Source organism: Platalea leucorodia, assembly GCF_965183815.1.
Source record: "Platalea leucorodia genome assembly, chromosome: Z".
NCBI lineage: Eukaryota > Metazoa > Chordata > Aves > Pelecaniformes > Threskiornithidae > Platalea > Platalea leucorodia.
Genome location: NC_138858.1, coordinates 5,562,255 through 5,587,138, shown reverse-complemented (window position 1 = coordinate 5,587,138; position 24,884 = coordinate 5,562,255). Strand labels below are relative to the sequence as shown.

The following is a 24,884-nucleotide window of genomic DNA, read 5'->3' as shown; positions in this document are numbered from 1 at the left end:
CTCACTTAGCATCCAAAGGGTGAAATCCTCATCTGGTATAAATTGGCGTAGCTCTATTCAAATCAGAGCAACTATATTAATTCACTCCAGCTGAGGCTCCAGCCCTTAAAACACCAGTGAGGAGAACGAGTTTTGCACAGGATGGATTTTCAAGCTGGGTGGAAGGTTTTGCTGTGTAACCTAGTTATGTGTCTAGGCTCAGGGCTGTGGGAAACTGTCTATTTGACATCTGCAGCATACGCAGCAAATACTTTGGCAGTTTGAGTTAATGCCTTTTGAATTCACAGGTTGTTTACTTTCAGCTTGAATGTGGATTTGCTTTCAGCCTCAATGGGAAATCTAACATAAGAAGTAATAGGACCAGCCATCTGTCCAAAAGGGTATGAGAATTCCTGGTTTTGAACCAATAATGGCGATCAGGGACAAGTTCACCCCCTATGTACTCTCTGGCAAATTATTGATGTGCTCCTTGGACTTCTGATGTGGGACCCAGTCCCTCCGGTGCAGTGTGAGCAGGCGTAGACTTAGGAGATCAGACCTGCAAAATGAACACGGTCAACATCCCTTTCCAATGGTTGCTTCTATAAACAAGTGTTGTTCCAGCCCTTTCTTCGTCACTCTGATTTACAACCCATTTTGGCGTATAAACTGTGCACCTGTGAAGCGGTCTGCTCCATTATCACTGAAGTGTATGATCTCAGGGGAGCAGTAAACAACATGAGTGAATGGGAACCCCCATCTCTTGCCAGTGTTTCCTGCAAGTAAATATCAATCCTTGTGTTAGTCATAGCCAGAGAATGGTATAATAACTAGATAGATTGGGTCACATTTTCAAAAAGCTCAGAGCCAAATTTCTCGACTGTTCAGCACTCTTGAAAGGGTCCAGATTTTTAACTTTCTTTCATTCAAGCCAAAAGTTAAACCCATCCCTCTATCCCACCATCTAAACTAAGAAGCTGCACAAAAGCCAAGTTTTGACAAAAATTATCAGCATCCTGCAGCATTTAGCAGGACACAATGAACAGATTTTGCAAAAAGCACAGCATGTGATGGATAATGGAGTTTCTCCTGATTCATGCATGTGGACATGAATGGGGACTTGGGCCTCCTGTACCTGTCTTGGTCACCTACAGGAAGTGCCATCAGCTTCAGTGAGAAAATATGTAGACTGTATGTACCGTGCTGTCTAGAAGCCTGTGCTCTTGTTGTGGAAGACTGTGTAGCATAAACTCTCGGTTTACACCTTTTCCATTGGGTTCGTCCATCATTTCTGTTGATTTGGATTGAGTTATCCTGATTTGTACCAGATAAAAATCTGAGTCTTGGTCTCCAAGCCGCTTGAATGAGCTGACGACCATTGCTTGCATAATTAATAAATAATAGGAAAGGCGGGAAAAAAGACTACAATAAATCATTTAAGAAGAACATCATCTGGTCTTTAACAGCAAAACATTCATTCTTTACTACACGTAGAGTGAATGTATGTGCTTTTAACTGTCCTGAGGTGAATAGTCCAGGGACACAGGATATCTGGCAACATCCTTAAAAGCCCACTGCCCTGATTCTTCTCTGCCTTACACACTGAGCAACATTACTTGACATATCCTGATGTAAATCTGCCAGAGATCAAAATCAGCGCTGCAACAGCCCTGTTTGTCCAGGGGACTTAAGCAAAACATACCGCTTTCATCCCAACAGCACCGTCCTTAGGCTATTTTACCTCAGTTACACTCTGATTTAAGAAAACTGGAAAGCGTCGGATCATGTCCAAATTGTTTTCTTTCTTCTTTCTCTGCCAAATTAGGGATACTGCAGATCTGATGACTTTCAAGATTGAGTAGGGAAACAAGACTCTCTTCAAAGTCCTTATTTTGTTTATTGATTCAATAGCATTCACTGACTAATAACCACCCAAAGCTAGCAGGCTCATTTTAACTGGGAACACTGTGATCTTGCATGTTATCTATGAGAAGAATAGACAGCTTACAGATAAGTAGCCTGCTTAAGGTGAGAGAAATCAGGGTTTGTAGTCCTCTCTTAGGGAAGCCAGCTTGTTTTTCTGCCAATTTTCAGGGAATCTTCTTTTCTTTTAAAGTTTTCTCTAGAATCACAGCAGCATTTTTCCTTATTTCCCTTGTATCTGTGCAGTCATGAGAATCAGGATGGCTTGAAATTAAATAAGCACAGTCCAACCTTCCAGTCAAAGACTTTGCAGTTTTAGGTTTTGCTTGGAACTAGCAGCAGAAGAGCCAAAACACTGCATAAAAGAAGAAGAAGAAGAAAAAAAGCTGTTTTCGTGGTATTTTTGGTATAGGCAACTGCTCTGACAGATACTGGAAATCCTGCAAGAAAGGTCTGTTCTTAAGACATTCCCAGCCCTGCTCTGAAGATTGAGGGCTTTAGATAAGAATCTGAATGTGGGGATCTTTATCCAAAACAAACCATCCAACCTTTTGTAGTTCACCCATTACTAATAGTGACTTCCCACTTTGCATCTCTCCCCACGCACTTGTGCACGCACATAATTTCTTCAAGGCATCCTAAAAGCTTCTTGTTGCCTGTAACATTTTAATTGCCTCTTGAGCAATATTTTCTCCTTGGTGAAGAAAAAGAAGAATGTGATGAAGTGTCCCGTGCTGCCCAAAGGATTTCCTCTCAACCTCATCGCACACTTCAGGATCACTTCCCTCCCCGTTTTCCTTTGCCACATCTTCTCTGCATTTTGCATGATTGTTTTCTTTCTTTTCCAGTGTGGAAAAAAACCAACACACACACACCCCGGCAGCATGTGTGACAGAGATGGAGAAATCAGCCCAGTGTTAGCAAGAGTTTAGCCCCACAGCTGGGACCTGAACTTTCAGCAGCGGAGCACAACGCTGGGTCACTGCACTAAAGCAAGCCAGACTGATACAAAGTGCTTGCTCACCCTGGAAAGGGAAGCATCAGAAGCCAGTTGATAAAAATCTTTAGGCACCATCTATTGTGAGCATACAGCAGTGAAGGTTGAGTTTTTCCTGGGAAAGATCACCATGGAGTGTATATTTACTGTTATAACCCCCAAAACGACACAATATTTGGATGCTCACTGCACTGGGGGGTTGTAGTGTAGGGGCAGTGTAGATTTTAGAGCTGTTGAAATGAGATGGAGCACATGGACTCAACGTGCTGCATACTGTGTGAAGCTTTCAGCTCTGGAGACCTGAATGATCATGTCTGCCAAGAGTTAATATGCTTAGAAAGAGGATGCTAAAATATTCTTTCCCACTCCAGTTTGCATCTGAGAACTTGTTAGTCTGTAATATCTTTTATTTATAGCGCCTTTCAACTCAAAGGATCTGAAAGTGCCTCTATCTGGGAGTCACTTCAATGAGCTACAGATACCTCTGGGCAGGGATGCTTCTCTGTGGGGGCCTCCGATTGAGGTTTCAGGGGCTGCTTTGCCATGGACACATATGAGGGACCCAGTCTGCCTTGCCAAATGCCAGCACTTGGTATTAAATGCTGGAGAGAAGGGTAGAAACCACCCTAAGCCTGAGGAATAGCAAAGAGAGAAAACAGACATGTAAACCAGCTAGGAGAGGAGATTCGGATGGACACCAGCTGACTTTGGAAGCAGATGTTGGGAAGAACCATTGCCAATGCTGGATGACATCCTTATGCAAACGGCCTGGGACAGTGAAGCCACAACTCAGAAGAGGGGTTTTGGTAGCTTACTTGCATATTGCTTCATCCAGTCCAGCCAGTCCCAGCCATGCTGCAGTGGCCTGGAGAAAGCCCTAACATGGACCTTGCGTAGGTGGACCTGCGTCCCAGTGGCAGAGGTTCTCCTAAGGGCACAGGCCTGAGGCTCGGTTTAAGTATGCAAATGCACACGTCCCCTAATGAGTGCAGTCACAGCAGGGTATCTGCTTATTTTAAGTCCACTTGAGCGCCTGCCCATCAGCTGCTCCACATGCAGCAGCTGGCAGCAGCCAAAGGACCAGCTCCTCCATGTGGCTCCTGGCAGCTAGAGGGTGTCATCCAGCCCTCCGCTTTCCTCCTGTGTTATACGTGCAGGACAGGGAAGCAAAAGTCAGACCAACTGACGGGTTTACAATTCCAGCCTGTGATTTCTGCTTTATCCACAGCCAGGTGAGATTTTGCCAAGATACATATTAGGCAGCTGCTCAGGACACTGCTGTTTTGTCTGTACCACCCCGAGCATGCTGTCTGTCTGTCTTCCAGTCTGTCTCTGTGACCCCACTTTCAAGCCGGTTGCTCTGCTATTCCCCTGGGTGGCCAAAACATGTTTGGTGAGAACCAGCCTTTTCCTGGCACTTTTGCTAGGCCTCCAGAGTGACTCATTGCCACAGGGAGCAGAGACATCAGGCCTGAGATGCAGCGAATGCCCATCTGTTTCACTACCCTCTAACTCCCATGGCTTCCAAGGACCCCCTCTTGATGTTTCTCAGTGGTCAAGGGGGTCCAACCAGGCTCATAAAAAGCCCCACAGACATGAGTGCCTGCTTACAGGGCCGTTCCCTGCTCTGGGTCTCCAGCTTGGCTTGCAGCTTAATGCACTCGTGCCACCATGCTAAAATCCTTGTCTCATCTTCTCTCCTCCATCTGTGCCTCTTTCAAGCCATCCCCAGCATCATCATCAGCATTATTATATTTTTTCTCCAAATCTGTTTCCTCCAGGCACCAGACAAGGTGCATTTTACACTACTTTATCTCCGCCAGGCATAGGTCAGTGTTTCGAAGTCCAGTTTAATTGGAGTCAGGTTGCTGGCTGAAAGGTGGCTCTTTTGGGTCCTTTCCATGAAGAACATGCATTTTGCCTCAACCTTTCTCTGCCTCCCAACCAAACCTGTCTCCTCCCTCCTGTGTGGAGGAGGTTGGGTCTTGCACATCCTGCCATGCACAAGGGTCGTGTTGCTTGCTTTTAGGGCATCTCTCACTCTCTCCTTCTTCCTCAGAGAAAAGCATATATATGTTGTGTGTACCTGTGGGTTTTTTTTCCCCCATCTTGGTTCACTGAGTGTTACATCACATTTAACTCCTTTTGGTGCTCCTTCCACACGTGATGCTTTGGATATGTGGGTGGGACTAGGAGGGAGCCCCTCTATGGACAAGCTAAGAGGGAAAAAGGGAAGAAAAAAACTAAAAAGAAAAAAATAAGGGAATAAATATTTGGGAGGAGGGTGTTTAAGAGGAGAGAAAAACAAATCAAAGCTGGTGCCAGGCTGGAACTGGCAGCTGTTTGCCAGCACAGCAGGCTGAGATGCTGTTGGTGGAAGCACTCAGTGTCGTGTTTGGGTTGCTTAAAAAAATACACCCTCCCTCCCTCTCTATTCCGCCTCTGTTTTTCTCCTTGCCCCACAAGCTGGAGGAGGAATTCAGTTGCCAAACGCAGGCTTCCAGGAAGTTTGTATTTACAGCAACGCCAAGGGATGCAGAGTATGTCATGCCCTACAACATGTGTGTGTGTACATGCATGTGCACCCGTAAGCACTGCAGCTCACCTGTGCTTGGGCAGCTGTGAGCTGGATTGGACCTGCCAGGCATGTTGTGGGTGCAGTGGCTCTCTGCTCTGAGCAGACGACAGTGCATTGGCAACCATGGCACGATTATTTTTGCTGATGTGAGGGGAGGAGGTGGAAGAACTGGGGATGGAGGAGAAAGGGGGGTGGAAGGTTGTAACGCTTGGCTGGAAAAATTTTGAGGAGTACAAAGGAGTGAGGAATGAAAAGGGGTGGTGGGGGGTGGGGGGAAAGGAGGCTGTGAATTGGCTGCTGTGGAGGTGGGAAGAGATTTATGTTTGCCAGTGGGTTCGGTTGGGAGTGGGCTGGGAGGGTGTGGGGTGCTGCAGGCGAGGCGGGGGGTGCCGCGGGGAGTCTGATGGCCCCAGTGGTGAAGCAGCAGGGCTTTATTTTCTTCCTTTCTTTCCTCCTCCCTCCACTGGGCGCTTGAAGGAGAAGGCAAGACAAAAAGCTGAACCGGTGCCAAGAAGGAGCTGCAGCGACTCGAAAATGGCACTCTGCGCCGCACTAATATTTCGAAGCCGGGCTGCACTGGAGAGCAGCAAAACGTGCCAGGAATGAGAATGGCTGTGGCTGAGGGGCTGCTGGCCGGTCTCAAGGGTGTTCTCCCACCTCACCACTTCCCCTTTGCCTTTTAGATGTGACCCTCTTCTCCCCCATCGTCCACCCCCAGTGATATTTAGGAGTTCTGGGAAAAAGAGGGGACCCTTGCTGGGAACTTGGGGTAGACAGGGAGCAGAAGGGGGGCAGCCCCTTGTACTCTGGGGCTGGTGCAATGTGGGAAGTGCCTGGCAGAAATACTTCGCTTGTAGCCAAATCTCTAGCCCCTGTGCATCTGTTATGATGCTCGCTTGAAAGGATTATAAGGAGAGAAGGAGCGAGTGTGCCCATCCCCTCCTGCCGTCTCTGTATTGGGGAGGGATTTCTATTTTTTAAATTTTCTTCTTAGGGAGGAAGAGGAGACTTGATTCCCAGTGAGTTTTCTGATTGTTTTCCTGTTGCCACTTCTTCCCCTCCTCCTTGCTGTCCTCCTCCTCCTCTCTCCGTACCCATAAGGCTGCTCTCGTGGCTCTGTAGGCTGATGCAAGGTTACTTGTAGGACACACGAGTCTCTGCAAGGTGCAGCATCGCCTGCATCGGTGTTCCCCTCCTCTTCTCATTTGCTGGGGGATGACACAACTTCCAGGCAGCTCCACAGCTCAGCTGAGCTGGTTAATGCAGTGTTAGTGCTTTGGTTGCAAAAACCCTTTCCTGCAAATCCTGCCTGGATAAAACAAACAAACAAAAAATCATACAGGGCTGAAACTTCTACAGCATTTCATAAGGTTGATTAATTTGCAAGGGATGGGGCTAGACTTTTGCTGTGATTTTTGTCTGAAATAAAAGGTTCTGCCCTGTGTTGGTGCCCTCCTCCCTCCGTTCACGGAACAGAAAAAGGTACAAGAAAATACTTTTTTTTTTTTATATATGAGGTTTTGATTTTTTTAAAAAATCTTTTTAAAATTGTTACTAACACAAGCATTCTTCTAGCAGTCCAGTAGTTGAAGCTGAATGCAAAGATCTTGCACCATGAACAAACACATACTACGCTCAGGATCATGCTGGCGTTTGGATCTGAAGTTTAAGGTTAGCTTTACAGAAACTGGAGACTGGAGAAAGAGAAAACCCCTGCCTTTGCATTTGAAAATGGGTCCAGCTCCTGTTTTAACAGCAGTTTTAGCACTCACACAGACAGCAGGTCAAGTTCAAGGAGACCTTTCCAAAGCACAGGCAGAGGCTCATTAACTTGCCGCATCTCAGAAGCTTGTGGGTTGTTGGGTTGTTAGCTTGGCCAGGTTTGTAGTCCCAGGTGTGGGATGATCCCTGTGACCTGTCTCTCACCTGAAAACCATGCCCTAGTATAAATCCAAACCACTTTAAATCTCACCTTTGGTTTCAGACACGTGGGCCTGGTTTTGGAGCACCTAAGTCTGCTCAGGTAACACCTTTTGGAAATACCATGATAAATAGTGGGGAATTTAGGGAGAGTTAAATGTGTTTTCCAGCCTACTTTCCTCACCCTCTTCTTCTCATAGCTCCTCGCAGATCAATGGTCCTTCCTCTGCAGAAGATTGAAAGATCAGTCCCAAATTAATGCTGCTAGGAGGTGCACTCATTTCTGAGGTGATGCTAGCGGGCTTTGTATGTAGTAGGACGTCTGCAGCAACTGATCCCTCGCTCTTCCTCCTCTCAGCTGTGCCTTGAACCATGTAGTTGCTGCAGCTTAACTTGAGCTTGCACAGAAGAGATGCTGTTGTCTCTTCTTGTGCTTTTCTCTTGTCACAAGTGACGGGCGTGTAGTGCTTGACCCAGGAAACCTTAGACAGGGTGAAGAAACCATGAAAAATGTCAGCAAGAGGTTTGGCCAAGTAACTTGGAGTAATCTGCGTGCCATTGTACATGTCAACAGATCCCACCTATTCTTCATGAACAAAGTATAGCCACAAAAATAAGTGGCTTTTTTAGGCACACATGTGCTTGCTGTTTGCTTTTCAGTTGCCTCTTTTGACTTAAGGAGTTGTGCATTTAAACTACCATCCTCACCAAGGGCACACACCATGCAGACCTGGCCTGAATTTCCCAGCAGTCCTTGCTGATAGTTTTGGCTGAAACTGCACCTCTTTGGCCACAACCTCCTCCTTTTAACCTGAGATCCCTGACCATGGGATGCCGAACTACAAAAGCAAATACCAGGAGTGGGGATTAAAGCCCGCATCAAAGTGAGCAGAGGAGACCCTGGCAGCTGTCCTAACCCGCCATGCACCTGCACAGAGAATGGCTCATGCTTTTAAATGTGGAGCCAGCTTGTGTTTACTACTGATTTAAACCTCTTAATAATTCAGTTACTGAATAACAATTCCCAACAGATTTATAGAGAGGATCCCAAAGATATGGATAAATATTAAAGTGGACCAACAGCATCCATGGGCACAAAGTAGCAATATGGTGTTTGTTATTCAGGAGGGAAGCTGAAGACAGAGAATGAAGACACCTTCCTAAAACTTGATATTTCAGAATGCAGATCTCTTTCATTTCCTCGATATCTTGACAATGCTCTGGAGTAAGGGAGCTTGTCCATCTTGTCACAAAAATGTTACTCTTGTACTTTCCAAGTGGTCCAAGTAAGCCATCTGGGCAACTTGGTCATACTTCCCAAGGAACATTGCAAGGCATTGACAAGGCAGCCGAATGTCTTTATTTCTCCCTATATCAAAGAAGTGTCTTTGGATGTATTTCCCTGAAACGTGATGTCTCATGAATCTCCAGTTGCTTCCTTCAAATCCCTCATCCTTTTAACACTTTATAATGAGAAATGTTGTCTGCTTGCAGTTGTTAGGAGATGGCTTGTGCCTAGAAGGGTTAATCCAGAGCACTCTTCCAAGGCTATCTTCCACCCCTTCTCCCGACACCTTCCCCACTTTCAGTCTTTTATTTTTTTGGACTTGTAACCTCACATTTCTCTAATCTAAATGTGCAAATGCTTTGCAGTCACGGTCCAGTAGCTGGGTTAATCTCAGACCCCTGGAGTGGCAGATGGCTGATTTGTTGCTGATTCCAGTTACAGAGAATCGTGCCACCTATTATCTTTGCACAGGCTGCTGTTTAAAAGGATGCCTTGGGCAAAATCAGTGAAAAGCAAAGCAAAGAAAACACTCTCTGATCTGCATCACCACAGGTGAAAATGTAAAATATTTCACCTTTGTGTGAAGGGCTGAAGAGGTGGACAAAGAGGGGAGAGCAGGCAGGAGGGGAAGAAGGGGAGAGGAAGATCTCATTTTCATACCAGAAGTGCAGAAGCACAGGGCAGAGTGGGTTTGCTGCAGTCACAATGTTGAATCACAAGGACTTACCCTGTTTTAAATGGTTTTGCAGTGTGGTAATCCTTGGCTTCAGCTCCCTGCTTTAACTCTTAAACAAAACAGGCGGATTGGCATCCTGTGACACCTTCCTGCTCTACCCAAGCCTTTCCAACATGGGTTGTCATAGGAATCCATGGCACCACTCCCTGCCATCACAGCTCATTGCATGCCCCACGGCTGCTGGGGAAAGCTGTGATGGCCCCGTGGTGCTGCCATGCTTACCAGGGATTCCTGGGAGGAGAAATCTATGTATCTGTGTGGGTTAAGGAGAAGCTTGGGGGACCTTCCAAAACTGAGTGGTGCTGAGGGTGAACCCCAGCACTGAGTGCTCAGAAGGCCCTGTCTGGTAGGTGGTGGTGGGCACACAGAATGATGTAATGAAATGGAGAAGGGCAGAGCAAAAGTTTGGATGCTTGTGACCATTTTCTGCACAGTCTTTCCCACAATCAAGGTTTTCTCTTTTCTCTTTGCTCTGGCAAACGCCACAGAGTCAGATGAAGAATTTGGGAAGAGAGTGTGGGTTCCCTGTGCAGAGTCCAGTGACGAAATCTGTGAACAAGGTAAGAACAAGGGGTTATGGCTGTGGAAGTTTTTATTTCTTCCTTTTCCCCTTCCAAATCCATTATTGCAGTGTTAGACACAAAATTTAGGATGTGCATAGCACAGAAACTGATATTCCAAGCACTAAGCTTAGACTAAAGAGTCTAAAAAGATCAAGCTAAATAGGGCTTCTTTTTAATGCATGGCATTATGATGGTTTAGGTTTTAGAACAGTTTGTATTGTATCTGAAAGATCTATGTGTGAATAATTGTTACCAGGCTCCTGACACCAGGACCTAATTAGGAAGTAAGAGCCTTAAATAGGCCATTTGCGTAGCGAGCTTCCATATGCCTACTTGCGCAATTTATTTGCTTCACTCCATTGAGATATAATGAGAATGAAACTCCTAGAACTGCCTTTGACTCTGAGGCTCTCGTCTTCATCTCCTCTGCAGTTATAGCCCACCATTAAGAAGATAATATCTATTTCCCTTTGTTCAGAAAGAAAAAGCTACTGTACTGCTACTCTTATTCCAGATTGCCCAAGTTTCTCTATTTCTGAGTTTCCAACGGAAATAGAATGAGAAATTCCAAAACAACCTGCAGCCTAAGAAAAATGTAATGCTGTCAGAGAAAGCAAAAAGAAGGTTAGGATAGGATGACCTTGAAGGAATGTTACCTACCATATCTACCTCAAAACGCTGCTGAAAAGCAATGTTGTGGTATTTCAGTCAATGTATAGATGCAATTTGAAGAGTGCTGTGTTGGTTTTGTTTGGCTTTCTTCCTGCTAGGATGTGAGGAAGGGGGAAATGTTGGTACAAGGCTGCCTGACTTTTGTCTTAGTTTTGAATATTTAGCTCAGTCTGGACCAACATGCTCTCTGGAGCTCTCTGCTCATGTTATGTTGCAGAGCATGTTCTTTAAATATGATTTGAGAAGATATCCTTTATTTCCAAACACCTCATGCATGCATGACTCCATCCCATGCTTCAAGTGTCTTGCTTCATTCTTTTACTCCTATCAACCCAAAGTCAGCAAAACTTAAATGTATGATTGAGTATCATTTTCCATCAGGATGAACTTTAGTGAGTGCTCAAGGTTTTGGGTTTCCCCCCCACCCCCCCCAAATCAGGGCCTTATTTATTTTCCCAGTGAAAGACAGTTCCACTTGCAATGATTTTCTTTATGATAATTCATTTGCATGTTCCCTTCCAGGAATTGTCGTTGCCTTCCAGAAGGGAGGTTAGTGCTCGTCCCCTCACAATGATAATTATAATCAGACCTGTCAGCCTTTACACAGTCTACGCTTATCACTTGCATTTAGGAGGATTTTTCCTGAAGCCTATTACCAGTGCTGCTTCTTAGGGAAAAATAGTCATGATTTTTTCTGCTAATCTTTGATGGGTCTCAGCTTTGAAAGCATGGAGAGGAGCAAAATGACTGCCAGTTGCAGTTAAAGAAACTGTCTATTTGTCCTGGTGTAGAGCTCTGCATCTGGAGAGCCAGGGAGCAGACAGATAGTGTGGCAAATGCTGAGGGGTTTAATTTGGTTGTGATAACTCTTCAGGTGTGTGGGAGATGCAAAACAGTGCTTTTTCCAATGGCAGTGCTCATAGAAACTAGCTCTGCAGACCCGCTAGACGAGAGATTCAGGTGGCAGCTGCTTGTTGGCAGTGGTACCCTCTTTTCCTGCTGTTTTGGGCAGCGATCTGTGGTTTTGCCCATCTTCAACCACTTGGACACAGGATGGCCAGAGAAATGGCTGCAGTCAGTGCTGGAGGTGACGGCTGGCATCCAGGGATGGGCGCGGTGCAGGACCAATGGACCCACTGCCACCGGCATACCACAGTAAAGCAGTGACCAACTGGACAATGTGGTGGTATGGGGTAGGATGTGGTTCAGTGTTTTATTCATCCCAGGATGCTTAAAAGTTGTCCACTCTAGTGTTATTCACTGGGAAACACATCACTCCATTTACTAGATTTCCCCCCATTTTCACTCCATTATTCCTTTTGATATGCTAATAAGCCCCCTTTCTTTGGTTTTTGCTTTTTGCTAACTTTAAAAAAAAAAAAAAAAAGTAAATTCTACCATTTCATTAGTCTAAATGAGTGATGTATCTTTCAATCCCTCCTATGTTATCACCATGCTCTTCATAATGTTCTCAGAGATTTGGGTCCCTTGATTTTGGCAGAATTTGAGGATGGTCAGCACTTTATAGCTTTTATAGCAAAAGAAATGGTGGGAGAGTGGGAACACTTGCATTCTCTGCAGTTATATATTTTCAATGTGTCAGGATATGATTTGCCTTTGTTTTATTTAAATTCACTGGGAACTAGAGATTTATTTATCAGGTGTCACTTCCTGAAGGAAGATAAATGTCATATAGCAAAGACTTCATCTATTATACAAATAGATTTGAAGGCATTCCTACTGCATTCCTCTGCCTGCTGCATGGAGTACAAATGCCATCTTCGGCTGAACAAAGACAGAGTGATACTTGGCGGTAGCATCTTATGACCTTTTGATCAGCTGATATCTCAAGCCATATTAGTGGACAGATTATGATGTGATGGAAAGAGAGCCAAGAATAGCCTTTTTGTCATGAGATCCTTCCTGTGAATATCCTTCTTCCATATGTTCAGGTGGTTAACCACTAGGGCCAGGACAATCATTTGAAAACAAGGGAGTGAAAAACTGGTACAGGCAATCCAAATACACTTAGGTTTGCCAACTACAGGTGGATATTACAGCTTACAGTTTCTCCCTACTATTATCTTATCCTCCTGTTTCTATCAAGGCTGTGGGTGACCTTGCAATATTTCTGATCACTAATAACTCTATCTTGGCAGAAATATCTACACAAAATGGACCTTGAGTCCTTGGACCACAAGGGAGCTGCAGTGCCCAAATCGAAGGTACACACATGGTGAATATGGGTATCTGACTGCAAAGGGAAACATTCACATGGAAGTATCTCTGTGTCATTTTTGAGATAACGACAGTGATGCTTAAACCTACTTCAACCGTTTTTAGGAAAAAAATGCAGGTTTTAAAAATGCACAGCCCTGATAGTATTTTTCTTCTTTACGGAGCAAAACAGAAACAAGAACAACTTTTAGATTGATCTTACCTACCTGCCTGCACAGGTTTACTCCTTAAACTTCACTGTAGATTTAAATTAGCCTCCTTTTTCTCTTAATGGCCTATATGAATCTTCAGCCTCCTTGATAACTGGGCATAGAGTAACTCTTATTAATTTCTGACTCTGCATGTCAGTAATGGTTGTGCCAAGGTTTGATCTGGCTTCTGTGACCACTTTTAGAAGGAAGGAAGGACAGACACAAGTTTGTGAAGTCTGATGCAAATGCCTTTGGGTCTGTCTGAGCATGAGCACATGCCCAGGCAGCCCATGCTCGTTATGGAGTACCTACCATAGCCCTGTACACGTTAGCACAGGGGTATCCAAGTTGTATACATTTTATTTCCTCTTGAAGCCAAACGAGCTGCTCATTTTCCTGATAGGAAGAGGGAGAAGGGCTGGCGGTATGCATATACCAAACTGCTGTCAGTGTAGTGGGGATGCTGATGCACCAGGTGGGGAGAAAAATAGCTGCCACAGCCCTATGGAAACTCTTTGAAAATGAGAAGGTTATGGAGGTGGAGGAAATGCACAGCAGGACACTGTCTCCTCTTATCTCCCCCAGCCTCTTCAATGAGGTGCCTGCTGGGCTTCCCACTCCTCCTGCCTTTTGCACTAGATCATAGGATCATAAGGTATTAGATTCTGCTGGCATGAAGTCATCCGCCATCCTCCTGGCATTATAGCTTCCCGAGTCAGGGAGCTGCCGTGAAACATTGAGGCTGTGAGCCCACATGGTGCTTTTAGCTGCAGTTGCTAGGGCCACAGAGGTGTCCGAATAGGAGCTGAGAGGAGGCACCAGCTGCCTGACACAAGTCTCTACCACCTTTTTTTTAGGAAAAGCAGGCACTGCAAAGGGTGGATGGCAGCCTTGGTGCATGTCTGTTCACCAAGAAAGTGCCATTTCTGAAATACAGCTGGCTCACTATGATAAGGTGCTTCTTCCCAAGTTCCATCTGCAAACTACAAGTCTGTTGCTGCACAGGTGATGCCCATGGACAAATGTTGCAAGCATCATGAACGAAACCATTCAAAGGGATGGGTTTCTCTGAACAGCTCCCATCTGAGAGTAAGAGCCGATGACAGCTTTGAAACCTTTCCACAGAGAAGACTTTGTTATGTGTGTGTGGTGAAGAGGGTGTGGGTACAAAATATTTCCTCTGCCTTCCTCCGCTGCCTTGTAGTGCTTGGATCCCTGTGGGCTGCAGGAGGGTGCCCAGACTTGGGCAACACCATACCAAGATCTTTCCTCTTGGTGTGGGATTGCGTTAACACTGCTGTGCCTTCTGCCAGATGGTCCCTGCCCAGATATAGTCAGTTCTTCTCAAAGTGCTTGGATTCAGCTTCTTGTAGCTCAGAGGGACCCATGAAAAGAGATTCATTTTGCCTTGGGCAGCTCAGCACAGAAATTCATGTGGGACTTCTTATGGTCCTCCAGTGTAGCATGGTTAGAGCATATGGCAACTGCTTGAGGCAGGATGTTTTTTTGGGGGTATGCAATTTAAAGTTGCAAATATTGAAGATGTAGTATCAGGCAGATGACAGTGGTGTGGGATGGGGAAAAGAGGACAGTGATTTGTTTATGAAGTTAAGCTGCCCATGTATAACATCTTTGTCACTTTAAACACATAACATTTTGTCCCTTGCAATTAGATTGCAGACAGCAGTAATCTAGTTTCTCACTGAGTAAGAGTGATATCATGAACCAGCAAAAGATTATTGTTATAACCAAACTTAAAGCCATACAACTCCCTTGTCCTTACTGGAAAGATGTGATCTTGGGCAGGAAAAGGTGAAGAAGGACACATGTCATACCAATGTCTTAGGCTGTGTCTGTCTTAAGCAAGTTAAGCTGGGAATGTTGCTCAGCACAGGAGCGTAACTGAGCATACTCAAACTGCTAGACCAGTCTTTGGCATGCTTTTGGTCCACAACAACTAACAAACTCCTAAATCATTCCTAAGCATGGATCAGGGTTCGTCCCAGTGAGCCATTTGTATTTAGCTGCTGCATTAGGGAAGCTACGACATGGTTGCGAGCAGAGATACGAACCATTTGGTGCCAGTTGGCCTCAAGGCCTGGGAATATTTCTGGGCACATTTAATTCACTAGTGGCTGAAAAGGCTCAGGCCCAACTGAGAAACTGGACTCCATCATCCTAAACTCTATTTGTCAGCAGTGGGAAAGAGAGGGGAGCCACCATCAGAGGCTGATTCAGCCTCCCTTGGTCCTGACCTCTCCAAATCGTAGATGGAAGCTAAGGCGGCTAAGTCTACAAGGTTCAACACACTGATAGCAGAGAAAAGGCTATATTATCCCAGAAAAAGGCTATGTATAGTACAGGTGTGTTTCCTGCATATTTACTAGTCACCTGCCCTGCTTCTCTGAGCTCAGATTATGAGTTTTAAGCCATCCAGTTTTTCTTTCCTGCAGCAGTGAGTGCTACGAGTATTTTTCTTCTCAGGAAGTATTTCCTTCTCCCTCACCTCCTTTTTCATATGTTCCAGTCATAAGACTGGTGTTCTGTACAATTTCCTTTTAATGGTTTGGTGGTTGATAGTTAAATGTGTCCATAGGAGACAATTGTAGACTTATATATGATAGAACAGCTCATGGAAGGATATAGCACTATGTCTTTCAAATATAAGTAAAGCCTTTGTTTGATAAAGAAAGTTTTATTTTGAGTTTGCCCTATCCAAATATATATATATATATATATATATATATATACACACGCACTTTTTCACACAGAATCAAAAACCTAGGTGAAAAAAATAACTTTGGTTTGACTACAGCAACCAAATTGTAATGTTTCATTACCTTTTCTTTCATTGAAATCTGTTCATACACAAGGTGATCCGATATAATACACATATAAACATATCAAAGAGAACGTTTTCCCTGCAAGAATACGTCAAGTGTTTGGTCACAGTGGGGATGAAATTGTTGATGTAATTTGGCACATATTTGGAAACATGACCTTAATCTGCAGGTTTCAGTGAAGAAGGTATTTTTTCCAGGTATTTCAGCAAGTCAGATAAGTAAATTATATTTTTGACATAGTAAAGATGTTCCATTTTAGACAAAGGAAGCAATATCCCAGTCGTGTCACTGAAACTCAATGCCCTCTGTTGCTTGTTAACAACTGCACATTTATTGTTTCAGTGTCCCAGTTTGCTATCAAATATCAATGCACTGCTACATACCAAATAATCAGTAGTTCTGTCAGTTGAGTATGCCCTGGAAATACAATATTACTCTTAATATTGATCCACACAGCAGAAATCAAGGCATTAGACTTTGCAGGCATTACTTGCTAGCACCCTGGCTTTTACTTGCGGAGCAACTGGCTTGAAAATCGCTATGGTGTGCTACCCCCCGGGGACCAATGTGTTCTGCACACCCTCCTTCCGTGTATAATAATGAGCATGAACATAAACACAAGGGTATCAGTGCGCACACGACCTGCAGATATGGTGCATATAGTTTCATTTCAGCCTTCCATGGTTTCTGTGTGCAGCAAACCAGCTGCAAAGAGCGCTGGTAAAATCAAGCTGCATCAGCTCCAGTAACCTCCTCTAACAGTGCAGAGCAGCAGCTTGGCTGGCCAAACTAATCAGTGTCCTGGTGTGGTCTTCTTTATGGGAGGAGTGAAATGATCTGTGGACGGATGGCTTGAGACCTCTGGCAGCCTTCTCCAAGCATTGTGAGCAATGTCATTAATGAAGGCTTGCATGGTTTGCTTGCAGAGATGACTTCAGGCTCAAGTTATCAGTTAGGAGGAAAAAAGCCCTGCAACATTGAGGTTGTGTGTCAAGAGCATACATTCTTCGCTCTCCTGCCCCGCCAGACTGCCAGGTTGCCTTGGGAGGAAGAAAATGTGGTGCTCCCCATTCCCGCATGTGCCTTCACACACACCCCTGTGAGTTTGGCAGTCTTTGCCGTATCTGTAATGGCTTCGCAGTGAAGCTGTGAATGAAAGTTTGACAGATTGATTTTACAATTGTCAGTCTTCCCAGAAGCAGCCCAGAATTTCATTAACTAAGGTATAGGCATGATTTCCTATAAGCTCTTTCCAGAGAGATAAATTAAATCATTATTTTATCTATGTGCCCCCAAAATTAGTTGGCACAGTACTCTTCATACAGGAATACTATGGTTCTGGTCTCTTGTATTTGAGCAGCAGCTGCACTATAAGATGCTACTGTCACTGATAGTGTTTGTTTAATAAGTGGTTCTACTTCAATAATGAGAGTGCTAGGGAGAAAGTAACCTGGATGTGAGCAGAGCATAACCTTAGTGAGGATAAGCAAGGAGATGCAGGCATTTGGGGGAAGGGAGTGGCTCCACCATGCCATCATGGCTGGGAAAAGGTGTAGGATGATGAGGGAAGGGTAAGAACAGGAGCCTCAGATGGGTGGAAGGAGTTCATGAGAGCCCCTACCAAGGTGAGGGAGGAAAACAGCTTTCCTCACACATGCCATAGGAAGAGGGATCCAGGAGAAATAGTACCCTCAGCAGTGCCTCACTCCTGCTGTCAGGAAGGTGGCTTCAGCTTTGATTCAGTGTAGTTAGGACCTGCTGCACTTGCAGGTGGTGTCAGGCAGAATGGTAAGGTATGAATGGAGCAAGCTGGTAGTAACAAAGAGCCCCTTCCACAAAGCCCACTGCAATCACTGGGAGGACTCCCAGAGCCTCCGTTTTCTTTAGGTCAGTCCTGTCATAGGAGCCTTCCTTGCTGTGTGGCAGAAGGAGGAGCAGCACCCCAGCCCATATGGCTCCTGACACAGAGCCATCTGAACCCTGAGTGATTCATGCTGCTAACATGGTCATGCACTCAGGTGTCCTGCAGGGTCTGAGAAACTTCCCACAGAACATGGAGGAACATGACTAAGGGTGACAAGGGTTCTCTCCTCGGCAGCAGGCACGTGTGCCACAGGGTGTCAAGCTTGGGGTTTTTTTTATGATGTTACCAGCTTAGTTTTGTCTTCCTGGTGACATTTACCCACATTGTCAGAGGTCCCCTTGCTGCCAAGGAGCAAATTCATCAATCATCAGCCTTATCCTTTGTCTGAAAGCTTCAGCTTATCTTCAGCATGGCAAGCCATTTAGCGCCTGGGAGATGAAGCTCAAGACAACGTCTTGGGAAGTCTATGTGAGGAACAAGAGATGCATATTATCTCTTATGGGGAGGAAGTAAGGTCAGGTTTGCTGTGCTCTGAGCAGTCTGAGTTGCAGGGCAGATGCAATGCAAGGCTCTGTATCTACTGGCATTTCCTAAGACCCGAATTCATAGCAAAAATTACATTTCTACACTCTTTCAGAAGGAAGAAACAAAAATTCAGACACTCAGCCAGGAGCAGGTATGACTTATACCTCACGATGGCTATTGTGAAAGAACATGGACTTAGAGCTGAAGTTGTCATCAGTTGTGGCTGTGTACTATCAACAGAAGGAGGTGATGCCATGGTTGCACGCTCTTCAGAACATTTCTCCCTCCAGCACTATCACCTGTCCTCTGTAGAGCCTCAGCAGCTTACTTCAGCTGCTTCAACTGAAACCACAAATGATGTCATTATTTTTTTTTTCATTGGATGGTGAGTGAATGGCCATTTCTGCCCTTATCTCCTCTTTTAGATAAAATGCCCCAAAATGGCATCATTGAAGTTCAGAGGTCATTGGTGACTTTAAAATCCTCTCCAATTGCACTGGATCAAAACCAAATTAAACAAAAATCAATGTGACAGTCAAGAGGCCAAGACACCAAAAACGATGTGTCCAACACAAGCAGCCTGATGGTTTCAGTGTTTCTGGAAGCCATCTGCTTGTTTGAATTTGAGGATGTGACGCTTTTAAAAGTCAGAGAAAAAAACACAGGCTTGACCACAGTCTTCAGATATTTTACTTGATAACAGGTTTATCTTTTTTGCGCCCATTTTCTTGCAGCCTCAAGAATGTCCTGTTTTGCAATCATACTGTCAGCAGGTGTTTGTGGTGCTGAAATACCACGATGCGAATTGTCTAATTTAAAAAAAAAAATCTTTCAAAGCCTCGAAACATTTTCTCACCACCTCTCTTCATGAATGAGCAACAGAATAGAGTGTGTTATTAAAACTCAGTAGCCACTCATTTATTTACATGGTTAATGATTGGGCTTTTTTAGCTAAAAAAATACATTTTTTTCATGCTACTCCTGTTTCAACTCTGTGGTCTCAGCCTTGTCCTGTGTAACAAAGAAACCAGTCCTTTTATGTGTGGTGTTAACCGAGACATCAGTGACCGAATCACATTTAAGAGTTAATTCCCCTTTTATTCTCAAAGGTGGTCAGGATCAAAGCACTGAGAGGCTGAGGCTGGAGAGAGAAACTTGAACTCCTGGTGTATCCTTCCTGTGGACAAATAAAGACACTATAGATTCCCTTGCTGCCAGTGTGACCCCTTTAATCAGCAGCATGTCCACAGTTAAGAAGATGATATTGTGGTAGTTCATAAAAATCCCTGCCGTGGTTGGAGCATCATAAAGCAAATATATTATTGTTCTTGGCCCAAAGATTGTATGACATTAAAAGGTGAAGGCGGGAGTCAAAGGGCTGGCAGAGGCAGGCAGGCAGGCAGCAGTGGGAAAAGGCTTCGTGGTGCATGTGGACACACCCAGCTGTGGCCAGCTGTTACTGGGCTTGTGTGCATTGCACTGGGAGAGGCTTGCAAGAGGACTGCAGGAGAGACAGCCTTGGGGAAGAGATGAAGGTGTATTAGGAGAAATTGTTTACTCTCTTACTTGGCACTTGCCTAGGGAAAACATTTTTTCTGGATTTTTCAAAAAATATATGTGAATAAGGCATTCATAAACTAATGAAAGCTACATTTTCATCAATTATAATGGACTCTATTACATTCTGAACATTTACCACATCACAATGTTTATCTGCAAGGCAATATTTCCCCGTGCTTAATAAAAGGGAACAGTGGGAGTACCGCAGCAAATTTAAGCCACTTCTAGCACTCAGTGTCGGGATTTTAATGGTACCCACATTGCCTTGGCTTCTTTTTATAGCGTCATCTTGCTTTATGTGACAATACTTAGCTTTTATGTCATGCTTTTTGCACATAAATTTCAGCATCTCAGAAAGCAGGGCAGGACACTATGCCCATCTCAGAGAACAGAAAAAACACTAAGAGAGGTGATTTGATTGTGGCCGCAGAGCAGCATTGCTGGGAGCAGACCTTGGTCTTAAATCTCATCCTGGGAGCCCACTGTGTCTCCACTGGGAAGCTTTACCCATTTGTAGACAGGCACATATGGGGTGTGAATCAAAGGCTTGCACGAAACTGGGATGAAGGGAGTGGGTATCTCCCCGTTGGCTTCTTGAGGCACAGTCATCTCTTCTGTGGCAGAGTCGAGCACTCAGAAGTGGTAACTGCAAGGGAAAATATTCAGCCTGGTAGATAACGCAAATAGCATGAGGCTGTCTGTGTTTCCCTTCCATTTTTTATAACTGGCCATAGCCTGTTAGCTCTTTCTAGTGGGATTTTCTGTAAGTCTTGTTTGTCATGGAGAAGCAAAGACCTGACCTTCCTTGTGTTGAACTTGCCTCTTTGTCAAATTCTGGTCTCAAATTTGCTTTGAACGCAGCTTGGGTTCGGTCTTTTTCTGAAGCTCTGTGAGACTCATTATGTCCTGTGCTGGTTTCTGGCAGTAGCAGCAGCGACTCAGGAGGCCCAGAGATATGAGAGCAATACTGTAATTCCCTGTAAAACTAACTGTGGCACTGGGTCACCCATAATTAGCCAGTTGTTTTTGGGTGGAAAGGTGCCTGCTTGTTTAAAATGATCCCATTCCCCAGCCCTGTGCTTCAGGGGGGATCCTAAAAACCCTGGAATAGGGGCTTAATCCTGGAGCCATCCTTCTGGTCTCCAAGTTGGGAACCTGTGGTGTTCCCAAATTGCTTTGCTGTGTTACAGATGGCCATACTGGCCAGCTTTACTGCAATGAAGGGCCACACTTTGGTTCAGCCATGCAATGCTGGCTGTTGAAGGGCCACCACGTGCCTTCAAATCCTCCAGCACGTCCTTTGTTATCACGTGCCAGACCATTTCACAGGGAGGGGTTTTTTTCAAGAAAAACAAGGGGATTTGTGTCCAGCAGCTCCAGAAATCTCTGGGAGCCACACTGTCAAATGTTCTCTCCCTTCAGCATTGGGAGTCTCCCAGCGTGGAACTTCCTTTGATTTGCTGTGACGGAGGATATGACAGATGAGCCTCTCTGGGCTCCCTCCTCCTTGGAAACGAGCTGTAAATCTAAATGGATCATATCCCAGTGAAATCAGCCAATGAAGGAATTAATCAGGCAGGTTCAGAAATCTTCCTGCTGCTTCCAGGGAGAAGGCATACTTGAAAATGACTCCCTGATAATTGGGGAGCCATCCCTCCACACAGCTGCAGACCTACTGCCACCGCACTGTTTCCCATTAAGGCAGCCTGTGGTCATACAGCTCTCAACAGACTAGAGGAGCAGAGGAGGGAAGTGGCCAACAGCATCCTTCCTCCACAGCCTTGTTTGCCCTATGGACCCATCACCTGGACAAGGAAAGAGCTTTCTGCTCCTAGACATGGATGTCCTCCAAAGGGCAGATCAAGGGGCTAAGACTAGACCTAGTGAGTGGAGGTTAAAAAAAAGCTGAATGTGTGTCTCAGCACCAAGCGAAGTCAATCTTCCTGATGAAAGCTTAAAAAAGCTCCATTCCCCAGTTTCATATACCTCAAGGACCTGGCTGATCCCTACAGATTAATGATTTTGTGAGGCTTTTAAAAAACATTGGGGAAAGACTTTGAAGCCTCTGGCTGAAATTTCCCTGTCCATGCAGGCCTGACCTATGGAGGACAGTTGGTTTTCTGGAAGAGGGCTCAAATCAGAGGATAAGGATGTTTTCGCCAAAGGGTTTAGCAAGTAGAAGAAGTGTTTCCTGAGCACAGACACTCAGCCATTATTAACTTTTTATCAAATACTGTGAGAAATGTGCCAGAGGGTGCTCACATGAGCATTTGTGAGTGAGACAGAAGGTAACTTTACCTGCATGATGACTAAAACACTGAAACCACCCTTTGGTGACATCACCAGATGCAATTTTCATCCCTGTATTTAACTTGCAGTATTTTAGGTGCCACAGTCACAGGGCTGTTTGGTAGTGCTAGATTTGAACTCATGAAGAACTGCGGGAACACAGATGTTGAAATGGTTCGACTTCCCAAGTCAGACCTATTTCTCTCCATGCATTTCTCCTGCATTGCTTAGTTTGTGCAAAGCTTCATCCCTCATCTCATGGCTGGTAGACAGAGTCAGGAAGAACATCCCAAAGTTTCTGTCTGTAGATAAAAGCCTGATACACTCTAGAAGGAAAAAAAAAGAGCAATCACTACATGAGAACCGAGTCAATTAAATGTCTGACTAGGGTTTTGAAAGCGAACATGGGTGGCATCAAAAATTTTCCATCAGCTGTAATAACGCCAACTACTTTGCCAATTGCTGATTCCACCATGATTTGTTTAGTGCGGTCGTACTTCAGCCTCTTGCCTAGGCTGATAGGCTTTGTTTATGCTGACTGTTCATTTGCAGAGCTTCTCTCTCTGTTTTTTTTTCTCACGCTTTCTCTTTTCCTGGGCCCAGCTCAAAGCCCAGAATAGCCCTCCTTCCCCTGTGCTCATTTCCAGGTGGGGCAGGGTATCGCCAAGGGGTGATGAGTTTCTTGGGAGCAAGAGATGCTGCTGTAGTTGCCAGCTACTCTGTGAATGTAAAGATGATCCTCCCTTTCCCTTTCTGCCACTGAGTTTAAAAAACAAAGAATCCTGCCAAGAAGTCAAGCAGCTTGTCAAGGAATGGGCAGCTGGAATCTGCTGGGGATAGTTGCTCTGGAGCTCATTGCCTTTGTCTCAAGGAGAGAAAAAGGGACCTTGTGCCGTTCCAGATGGCAAAGGCACACAGGGACACATGTGCACTCAAAGTGAGTTTCCCTGGAAAGTTAGTGGGAGTTATTCATTACTGTTTACATTCAAATCCATGGAAATTACTGGGTGTCTCCATAGCCACTTTGCACAAGAGCTGTGATTCTTCTCCTGCTAATTGGGGGAGAGGGTTAATCATGGGCATTTAAAGAGTGCATCTGCCTGACTGACAACTTCAATGCAAACTGCTGCAATATCTTCCAGAGATTTTAAAAGCTGGTTGAATTCCCTTCCCTCACCACTTAGGTCTGGGCTGTGGAGGGCTGGATGACGTTTCCTCCTCTGTCATCCTACTTGAGACACCAAAGGGTAGCTTAATCTCCAAGGTGTGTAACACCTTCTCCTCCAATTTTCATCCTCCCGTAGCAGCACTGCCATCTTCAGCTCCTCAGTGATGGTGAATTTTGCATGTACCAGCCTTGCTCCCAGCTGCCTCATGTGGTTTTGGTGGCCTGTGCTCAGCTTTGCCTCCCGGCTTGTCTTCACTTCTGGTACCTGGGTGCAGGTGCCTGGAGAACACCACAAGCAGGGAATAATAGCAAAGCCATAATAGCACCATCCTGACCAACACATGACTGTGAGTATTTAAGCACTGACGAACAGCAGATAGTTCATGTAGGGCTTTCTTGTGCACCTGGTTTACCCTGGCCTTTCGGTCCCAGGCAGTTGGTGTGATAACATGAGCATATCATCACTGGAGTGCAGCAGGACTTGTTCCTAGCCATCCCTGGGGCAGGCAAAGGAGCCCCCAGAAACATGATCTGCCACATGAAGTATCAGCTAGAGGTGAGACTATCAGCTCTCTATTCGTACCTTGTTATCGGTTTCAGCTTTGCATCTGACAAATGTATAAGTGACACACTTTGCTGCTCGCAGCTTTCCTCATCATCAGGAATTGTAAAAGATCCTCTGGACGTGTTTTCAGCCCTCACAGTTCATACTGGCCACAAATAGACACAAAGCAGATGAGCTGCTGGCTCACATCAGAGAAATGTGGCAAAGGAAATTTGCAGGGGAACTGTCTAGTAACCCTAAATTGAGAAAATTAAAGTAGAGGTAGGCTTCAGGAAAGGAGAATGCCAGTATGTGGTTCTTTTTTCCAGCGGTGTCACTGCAATGGACTTTATTCCCCTTGGCCTGATAGTTTATGTAGTCCTCCAAAATGCTACAAAATGTGAGTGGGTCTGAAATATCCCCTTACACAGTCCAGTAGTAATATTTTTCATCCACTTTGTATTCACTGCAGCACAGCTGCCTTGGACACCAGCTGCAAGCCTTGTTTTCTTTGTTGGAAACCAAGACACAATGAAAAATAATTTTACCAAGTCACAAACCTACTTTGCGATCAAGTTAAAAATAGATGAGAACATTTCCTACCTCCTGTCTTACCTGTAGGACAGTCTCACTTCTGAAGATGTTTTATGCGTGAGCATTTGTGGAACAGCTAGTAATTCAGCAGTCACTAAGTCCATACCATATTCAGTTAACCTTCAACTAAAACAAACATCTTTAATATTTTGAGGATACTCAAAGATTCGCTTTTTCAGAAAGCAGGCAAATCAAGTTCAGTTAAGATTGATATCAATGTCACTAACCTTTTTCTTTATTCCTCCCCATTCTTTATATACTTACTGAGTACTATTGAGGGTTCATGACATACTAATTGTGTGTGTTGCAATATAATAACTCATCTGGAGATTTAAAATGGCAAAGGGATTATAAAGCTAGAGGTGCCTCTTTTGGTATGGCTGGCTTGGTGTTTATTTTAGGGAAGGGCCTG

The 24,884-nt window shown here is 44.9% G+C and overlaps 1 protein-coding gene across 1 annotated transcript in view; it reads left to right on the top strand.

Moving 5' to 3' along the window:
* SETBP1 (SET binding protein 1) overlaps window positions 1–24,884 on the top strand; it is a 263,504-nt gene that overhangs the window by 111,035 nt on the left and 127,585 nt on the right. Inside the window, 1 exon segment of the mRNA XM_082335560.1 lies at window positions 9,910–9,981. Within this exon segment, the coding sequence (XP_082191686.1) occupies window positions 9,910–9,981 (72 nt within the window).